The 9,413-nt window shown below is 50.5% G+C and overlaps 1 protein-coding gene across 10 annotated transcripts in view; it reads left to right on the forward strand.

Annotated features, from left to right (window-relative positions):
* Positions 1-1,914: 1,914 nt before the first annotated feature.
* Positions 1,915-9,413, forward strand: part of LOC139594345 (uncharacterized) — a 13,906-nt gene continuing 6,407 nt past the window's right edge. For 4 of the 10 annotated variants that reach the window (XR_011680605.1, XR_011680606.1, XR_011680607.1 and 1 more), the window contains exons 1-3: positions 1,920-2,569; positions 8,445-8,585; positions 9,218-9,264. Coding sequence is in view for 1 of the 10 variants with exons in the window: in XM_071436319.1 (XP_071292420.1) it covers positions 2,433-2,569; positions 8,445-8,585; positions 9,218-9,264 (325 nt within the window). In the remaining 9 variants the exon portion in view is untranslated. Of the gene's footprint in view, positions 2,570-3,824; positions 3,969-8,444 lie in introns of all 10 variants that reach the window. The other 6 variants (XR_011680599.1, XR_011680600.1, XR_011680602.1 and 3 more) reach the window with 4 other exon arrangements.

Genomic DNA, 9,413 nt, shown 5'->3' on the forward strand with positions numbered 1-9,413 from the left:
ATCTTATTGCAAACAGTCCATCCAATTCAGCAAATCTTTAAACATTGATCTCCCCCCTCCCAAAATTTCAATTGGACTTGCAGTACTTTTTTATCCCAAATCATCTCAACTCTATGAGGACTGCTGTACAAATTTAAGATTTCACCTTGCCTTACTGGATTTTTATTAACCATAATTTATTGTTATTGCCTGACATCCTCCTCAGCCCAGGGCATTTGCTGTGACACAGGATGGGGTATGATTTACTTAAGCATCATGGACTCGTTCAAGCCTTTTTGCTTTCCTGCAGGTGGGAGTTAATTGTGGTCCCTGTTGGATTGCATCTCCTGGCAGCCTTTGTGCCTGTTGTTAGTTCTCTCTGGGGCTGGTGGATGGCTGTGCAGTGTGGTGTCACTCACCTACATGCCTGTTCTTCAGTGGCAAGGCTTAAAACCTGGAGAGGCTGTCGTGGGTCTCCTTGGTTAAAGGGACAGCTGGAGTCACCACCACACCTGGGCTGGGTTTCTTGACATTTTCCTGGACATTGATTCCTTGTTGCTTATTGGGAAAGGGGGAAGACTGGGAGAGACCACTTCATTGTTTGTATCCATGTTTTTTGTGAGCAAATTGTGAGGATGGGCAATTGTCTCTTTATCCAAGTCCAAGGGATATCTGAGTCCAAGACAGCTGATGACATTATATTGGGCATTCATTTTAGAACTGCTGAGCCCACAGAAATCAATAGTTTTCCATTATCAGGTCCGGCTGGGTCACTAGTCTGTCAATGAGCTGTTACAATTGCTGTACAAGGGTGAACCTGACCAGTCAATTGCTGCTGACAAAAGGAAAACACGCTGACAGCCCCTGGAACAAGCCAGAACACAGATTTGCACTTTGGTTTACCATCTGAGAAAGCTGGGAATGGGCCTTTTCTGAGATGTAGGGCACGCACTGTGGGAAAAGAGGCCCCTTTCCCCCTCCCTGCCTCACGTCAGACAGGCCTTCCCTGCCCAGGGAATTAAGGTTTGTTTCCCTAGTCCCAAACACCAGAGAACTTACCAAGGGGAGATGAAGGTACCACCTTCCCCAGCACTGTGTTTTTCCAGCCAGAAGGGAACATGCTAAAAGGGACTCTGCTGCCACAAGGCCAGAGGAGCAGCCTTTGGCCACTGCTGAGGGATGTGGGCTCGGGGCTTCTTGTCCTGGCAGGGCAGGAATGCAGATGATAGGGTTGACTCCATCTCCTCTCTATGTTTTAGCACTGACTTCCTATCAAATTTGAGAGCAGAGCAAAAATAAATATTTGGAAATCATCCCAATATTATGATTTTTAATTTTCAACTTTATTAACTTCTTTCAAGTGTTAAATCCTGACCGTTTTATTTATGCCTCTGGCCGTCTGTTTGATTCTCACAGAAGTCAATATTCACTTGTGCTCCATCATCAAACAAAAAACTGGTAATCAACTTTATCACTGGAAGCCAACTAGCTGGGTTTTAAAAAATACACTACCCAAAAGAAAGATCATTTGCTTTAAATGAGAGGAGAGGGAAGTCTTTTTAACAGAGAAGAGCAAACCTTCCTTTACTGGTAATTAGAAGCACCAGTCTTATATGACTTGCAGCATTTGGTAGCTCAAGCTGCGTCAGATCTCTTACAGCATTAATTAAAAAGAATTTATGTTTTTTTAATAAAATGCTTCATGTTTTAGCCCCTTTTCGTCCTCCTTCCAAATGTGATTACGGGGGCTGAAGGGAATTCAGGTTAATATGTTGACACACTTAACAATGCGGGGTCATGTAGCACAATCCGCTCGGCTGGTTCGGCGCGGCGCGGCCCCTGACAGGTCCCATCAGCCGCTGCCCTAAAGGCAGAGGCGAGGGGAGGATTTTAATTACTGCGCTGTGCGCGAGTTTGCCAGCATTAAATTGAGACATAATTAGGCCCCCGAATTTTAATAATTGTCCTAGCTAATTGGGCAGACAAGTACGCTCTGCAGCGTGGCGTGATTAGATAATTAGTGTTTCCAAATGACAAAATTGAGCTCTTGATTGCAGATTCCAGATGCGGGTGGGGGAGCGGGCGGCTCCCTGCGCGGGCAAAGCCGAGCCGAGGCCGGGTGAGCAGGGCCGTGGCCGGGCGAGGATCCCGGCGGGGAGCGGGGAGCTGGCAGCGGGGACAGCAGCGGGGACAGCAGCGGGCCCGCGGGCACGGCACTGGGGCACCTCGCGGGCGCCCGATGCGCGCGTTCCCCCACGACGCGGCGTGAGGCAGCTGCCCTGGCGGCGCCGATTGATCGCCACAGCCCGCGGACAGCGCGGCACGCGTGGCGGCCCCGGGAAGGACACCGGGAGCGCGGGAAGGACACCGGGCCGCGGGAAGGACACCGGGAGCGCGGGAAGGACACCGGGCCGCGGGACGGACCCGCCTCGGCGGCACCGGCGCCTCCCCTCATGGCCGCCAGGGGGCGCCGCTCCCGCGCGGCCGGCCCGGCCCCGCTGTGCCCGCGCTGCGCGGCCCTCGGCACGGCCCGGCCCGGCCCGGCGGCACCGCAGCCACCGCAAGCACCGCAGCAACTACCGCAAGCACCGTAAGTACCGTAGGCACCGTAAGTACCGTAACCAACTGCCGCTCCTGCCGCTCCTGCCGCCCGGCCCTGCCTGCGACCCGCCGCTCGGCTCTGAGGCGGCATCGCCGCCCCGCCAGGCTCCCCGGCCCCTCGCAACCTGCTGGGGAGCCTCGCTAACGAGAGGGATAGGGATAATTAATCAATCTATCAAGTTTATATAAATCTGTGTGTCTGTTGAGCTAGAGCGGGGGCTCGGATGGCCGCGGACACGACCCCGGCAGCCACGGCGAGGCAGCGCCGGCGATGCTGGCAGGTGCCACCCTGCCGCTACCGGTACCTGCGGACTGCAGCTCCCGCGGGGAAATAAAAGACTTCCCATTAAAAAAATAATTGTAATGATACAACCGAGGGCATTAGTATTTTTATTAGGAAAAAAAAAAAAAAAGGCTGTATGCGCAGAGGGCGCTGGGGTGAGCCCGTGGCTGAGCGGCGATGCCGGGCCCCACCGTCCCGCCCTGGCCGCGCAGGTGAGCGGCACCGCGGGCCCCGCTCCGAGCCGCGGCAGCGCTCCCGCCGCACCCGGGGCACGGGCAGCCCCCGCAAAGGCTGCAGACCCGGCTGGCCGGGGACTTGCTTTTGTTTGTTATTATTCTCTTTATTTTCTCTGAGAAGAAACGGGCGTTTTCATGCGGCAATGTAAAGCTGTATCGCTAATAACTGAAAGTTAAAATGTAAACGCTTCACTAGAAAGCATTTCACGCAGCTGGTGCAAAAATTGCAAGGTTTTTCGCTCTTATTGTTTATCTACAAGAAAGGGAAAACAGTGTTATGATTTTTTTCCTGTGTGTGATAGTACTGTCATCAAAATACAGATGCTTTTCCTACATCAATGATTTTTTCACTACAGCCTAAGGGCTTCTTGGTTTAAAAGGTCTAGTTATTTTTTGCTAATATATCAAGATTTTAACTCCTGACTATTTCATAAATCAACTCCAGATGCAATGTACAGTTTTAAATACTTATTTTCAGAGGCACATTCTGGCTTAGTAGATTGCTGTCTCACCATTTCAGTGCTTCAAAGCGATGGTGCTGGGAATTGTCAGCTCTGAAGACAAGGTTAGCTCACAGAAGCAGGATGTGTTGTGTAAAACGCTGATTTATAAAAGTGTTACAATCTATATATCTTGCAGGTCAAATTGCATGCACTATATGATCAGAAATATATAGAGGATTAATGTGCCAGTGCTTATTTTAAAGCATCATGTTGTCTCTAAAGGTGAGGGTGCCAGAGATGTATCGGAGCAGAAGCCAGAAGGAGCATCTTCCAACCCACCCCAGCCTGGAGAAGCTGTGGCAAAACAATCCTACCCCGATAACAAACCCCCAAGACCTAACCCTCAGTGCAGCCTTGCCGGGAGCGGTAAGCACCCTGCCCCGCCCCTGGTGAAAAACACCTGCTGCGAGCCAAAAAAATGCCTGCTCATTTTTAAAAATCTTTTCTCACTTTGATGGGTTCTGGACCAGCAGGTGACCCATCCTCGGGCCTATGAGCCTCCGAGGGTGTTGCTTTCCCATAAGTGGTTGCTTTCTGAGAGGCTTCAGGAGCCTCTGTGCCCTAGGGGGCTCTGGGGGACTGGGGGAGGGTGCTCCTGCAGGCTCCGCTTTGCCACCTCCCGCCAGCCTGCAGGTAGGCTCTCCTATTCATAGGTAGGCTTGTGGTGCCCATAGGAAGGTCACATCCAGCTCCAAGCTTGTGGTTAATCAAGCCTATTTGGTGAAGTTGAACAATTTAATCAGTGCCTGATGAAGCCTTGGGTATATCTGTGGTATATCAAATTGTCTTCAAATCTAAAGCAGTCGTTATAGGCCAGGCGGGGAGGAGCTAACACCACAACTAACAGCACAGTGGTAGTTCCTGCCCTGATCCCGGCAGAAATGCTGTGTGAGTGCCTCACACCCAGCCACAGGAGCACAGCAGCCTGCACTGCTGTGTGGCCATTGCAAGGCCAAGGTGAGGCTCCCATCCCCAGAACGCTCTGGCACTGACTGCTGACCAGATTACAGCTTGGGCAGGCATTGCTTAGCAGCCCTTGCCAGGGTCGCTTTCTGTCTGCTTGGGGAGAAGGCTGGCACTCTTCCTTCAAGGACATTCTCAGACTGTCCTGTCGTTTGTGTGCAGAGGTTTTGTGATACAGTGGCAGGACGATGGGAGCTGAAGGCCACTCAAATGTGGCACTGAATGGCCCATGGCCCTGTGTGTGTCCTGTTTCTTGCAGGAAACATGCTCCACCCATGCTTCACGCCCTGCCCAGCCTGCGGCTTCACCTACTGGTGGAGAAGGAGGGTGGGTTTTTTTGGTTAAGATGTTACTGTCTTGAGACCTGGTTATTTTACAAAGTTTCATTCGAATTCCAAGTTAATGCAACGATTCTGATGAGTTGGAAGTACAGAAAAGGGTATCCCCGTCCTGCCTGATGTCTTCTTGGTCCAAGCCTAGACTGTATTTATTGCTTCTCAAATGGTAGATGGGTTTGCCGGGTTTTGAGATCTTCCCTGGGGTGACAGTGTTGACTGTCCACGCTGGAATTGGCAAGTAGAGTTGAAGTTACTTGCTTTGTGAGTAATATGATAATTTTTTCCTGAGTACCAATTCATTAAACAGTTCATCATTTCATTAAACTGTTTTGTGGGGATTGTTTTATTAATTTAATGGTGCTTAAAACATAAAAAGTAAAATTAGACTTATAAAATAGGGTGCTTGTTTTAGTGGTCTAATTGAAGTGGCTCCAGTTGTTAGTGTTTAGTATAATCTCCTTATGGTGCAGGCAGCTCTAGAAGTAGGAAAGCATTTTAAACTAATAGACGGGTTTTCACACTCGCTTCCTCAACGAGACGCCGCCTTGCTTTTCCTCTGGTCTTAAGCACGACTGCAAACCTGGTTCCGTCGGGGTGTCCGTACGCACCTGCCCTGCAGAGCCCGCCCGCCCGGCCGGAGGAGGTGCGGCTGCCACCGCTGTTGGCAGAGCGCCGCTGGCCCTGGGCCTTGCCAGGGCACGTCTGCATCCTTGTCCCGCTCTGGGCGCGGGGAGCCCCCCAGGGCCGCCCAAAGCCAAGGGCGAGCCCCGGCGCGGCCCAGGAGCGCTGCCCATGCCGGCGGGGCGGTGCGGGGCGGTGCGGGAGCGAGGGCTTCAAAGGAGCCGTCGGGGGCGAGCAGAGGCGGACAAAGCCAGCGCCGGGCTACCGGACGCGGCGCTCCGCCGGCGACTTTTAAGGCGCTTTAAGTCTAAAGGAGAAGTGACAGGGGAATCATCTCCTCGGCTCGGCTGCGGATGGGAGGGTGGAATCTTGCTAACAGCTCGTGTATCTGTATATTTAATTGCGACCTGGCTGCATGTTCCTGTTGAGGAAGGATGCAGATCACAAGCGAATCCATAAAAATGCGGTTGACAAGCCCGGGAAAGGGATAACTGACAGATGAAACGAGAGTCAGCGCGGAGCTAAGTGGCAAACGCATCGGTACAAAGTCAGATACCTTCTGAGAGGAGGAGTAGTTTGTTTTATTCCGGTGCTCCAGAGTTTAGTCTCCTATCGGTGTGATGGAGTAGAGAGGAGCTAATGTGCCCTGTTTAGGATACAAACATGCAGATTAGATCAGACTTCAGACACCGTGTTTCACTCAGGACAGTGAGAGGAATAAACCGGGTTTCCCCCACCCGAAAACATGGAATTTTCTTTTAATGTTTTGAGGGGATTAAAACTTGTTTAAACACAACTGTTATGCATTCCGATTTAGTGAGCTATCGGGATTTGATAGGGTCGGGAGCTGGGGCCCGGAGCTCAACGCCACCGTAGTGCAAGGCTGGGGCGCTGGTAGAGTATCAGCCCGGCTCCCGTTTTCTTCACTTTTGTGTTACTTTAAGTTTTCAATGAGGCTAGTGTAATTACGAGGCGTTTAACTTTTTGCCAGGCTCTTTCATTATGGCCTTTCATTTGCACCTCGCTTTTAAGAGAAGTAATAACATTCACAGTCAGGGGCAAATCCTGTTAATGAACAAATTAAAGTTCAAACAGTTATTCAAGTTCACAGCCCCGCTCGCTGCTCCTTTAATAAGAGTTATACATGTTACTTTCTCTCGGGATCACTCCCCCTTTTATTACTTTTTAAGCTTTTCATAAGCACTAGCGGGCTATACGGGCAGCTCCCAGCCTCTAAAGAGCCCACAAATCCTGAATGGAGCCCTAATCCGACCTTAATTTGGCAACTTTTGTAAAAAACATAAAAGCTCGGGTGCCACCCTTGTGCGCTCAGATTATAATGTCGCAGGGAACAAGCTGGGGGAAGGCCCCCTCTATCCCGCACCCACGCATTTGAGTTGGTTCCCTCGCCTCAGGAGCTGCGCAAAAAGCCTCTGTGAGCGCCTCGTGGGTACCGGGAGAGAAATTAGATCGATACCCTGGGAATTTCCACCCCCTGCCACGATAGCTCTGCTGGGCGTGGGCTGCGGGGCGGCCGCTGCCCTTGGGCCGGCTGCCTGCCCCAAGTGCCAGCAACGCGCGCTAGAAAAAAAAAAAAAAAGAAAAAAAAAGGTAAATCCTTGCGCTCTTCCCGCCCCCTGCCCCTCTTCTCTTTCTTCAGACCTTCCGCGATTAGAGTGTCTGCGCTCACCTCGGTGTTTGCACAGCAGGAATCTGAATTCCCCGTGTCGGGGCTGCCCCGGTGGGAGCGGGCGGGGAGCGGGGCGGGCTCCGGGCACAGCCCAACAAAGCCCGGGGAGTTTGACACAGGTTCAAGGCAGCGCCGGTGCAAAAGCGCTGTCTATGTACAAATAGAGGAGATCACACTACCCATTATCTACCTCCTGGCGAGTGTTTGATTTGTGACATCAAAAGCTTATCAAGGCAAGCTCACAAAAAAAAAAAAAAAAGAGAGAGAAAAGGGGGAGAAAAAGGTACCTCTTCATGGAGGGACATCCCTGCGGTTTGGGTGATGCAGGGGAGGGAGGAAGGGGCCGGTGTTGTCAAAAAGCTGCCAGGGAGGCGATTCCTGCTCCGCCCGTGTCCCCGCGGGCCGAGCGGCGGGGCTGGTGCGGGGCCGGCCGCGGGTGCGGGCGCTGCCGCGGGCGCGCAGAGCAGCGGGCGGGCCCCGGCGGACGGCTGGAGGGAGGCCCTGATTCCTCGCAGCCATCCACACAGAAGTGGTTTGATATAATCACCATGACAACTGCCGCCTATAAGCATACAAATAATAGAGATGAAATAGACAAAAGATTAGCATGCCATGAAAAGTACAATAAGTTTCTTATTTAGCATTTAGATAACTGTCTTTCCTTCGGAGCAGGCTTCAAAGTTGAACCCAGTTTAGACCAAGAGGATTAATTCTTTCTCCCGCATGCTTCATTGAATCTCTCATTACCAAACTTTGTCTGTATTGATGTAAGATTTGATTGAAGATTAGAGCATTTAGCAAATCTTGCTTTTCTGCATGTATCAGGCCTTTTCAAGCGCAGACCGCGCTGCCCAGTGGTCAATACCCTTACTTTTATCCAGTGTCTGCTTCATTTAAACTTAATCAACTCCCTCAATGAACTGGAACAGGGAAACGTCCCTGAGGTAAGAATGTTGTGCTTTTCTTAGATAATTCTTTGCTCCCTCTCCCAATCCGCTGGCGTTAAACCTAAAATTGCTCTCTGATGAACTTAATCAATATGATAATGACAATTGGAGCTGAATGGCTCGGCCTATACTCAGCACGGAAAAGGTAGACGGCTGTGCCCATTGCCCAAAAGCAACTTCTCCTTTCTCGCCTCTCCTTTTGTGTTCACTTCTCCCACCTTTCTCTCTCTCTCTCCCCCTCTTTTCCCCCCCGCCGTGACACGGACCGCTGTTCACGCTGGAGAATGATGCTTCTTTGTGCGGCAGGAGGACTCGTATGTCACCGCCCGGAGGAGCGGAGCGGAGCGATTGGCCGGGTGAATTATCTGCCTTGTTGCAGTGAATTATTTGCGCTGTTTCCTTTCCCAGTCAACAAGTTTCTGAGGTATGGCGCAGATCAATCAAAGCTGACAGAGCGCATGTGAAGCTTTTACTGTGTAAATCTGGACCTCTTGTCCCGGCTTCGTTGGCACTGGCATCTGTATATCATTTTTATACTGCTACCAGTAGAGCAATTTCAAAAGTATTTGCAAGGAAAATGGATGTCCCCATCTGTTCCTGGAATCATAAATGTGCCACTTTCGGAGGGTTTTCACTGGTAATCATATCTTTAATGATGAACAAACTTGTGATATATACCTTTCCATAAAATGGGGTTTTCTTCACTTTATTGTGATTGGCTGGGATAAATAGCTTTTCCATATGTTAGGAAGATAAAACATAAGATTACCAGACCTCGTTTCTTTGATCATAAACAAAAGAAACAATTCGCTCCAAACACTCTTTAAACAGAAACAACTGCAGAATTAAATTGTATTAATAAGCTATCGATGGGCCAGGAGGTAAACAACAGTCTCCAAAGAAAACACAGCTGGTTTAAAATACGAGCAGTCGGTCCTTCTCGCTATTCGGGTGACCTTAACGCAGACGTGGATTTTAAATACTCGATGCTAATTTTAATTTTGATTTTCTAAGATTTGTCTTGTCTTTATCTCTTTTTTTTTTTCTTTCCTCTAGCTTGACTTTGAATTTCCTTAAGTGCCAGAGCGAGGATACGGTGCTGGGTAATGCATTGCCATGCACTATATTTAGAAAGCAGCTGGAAGAGAAAATGTCCTCAGGAATCCGGACTGTTCTGTTGTAATTGTCCCTCCCGTCCCGGCCCTGTAACGCAAACGCTCGTTCTGCGGACGTGTGGAACTGGGCAAGGGCG

Source organism: Agelaius tricolor, unplaced genomic scaffold, assembly GCF_023055355.1.
Source record: "Agelaius tricolor isolate 1412-34295 unplaced genomic scaffold, bAgeTri1.0.p SCAF_11, whole genome shotgun sequence".
NCBI classification, from domain to species: Eukaryota; Metazoa; Chordata; class Aves; order Passeriformes; family Icteridae; genus Agelaius; species Agelaius tricolor.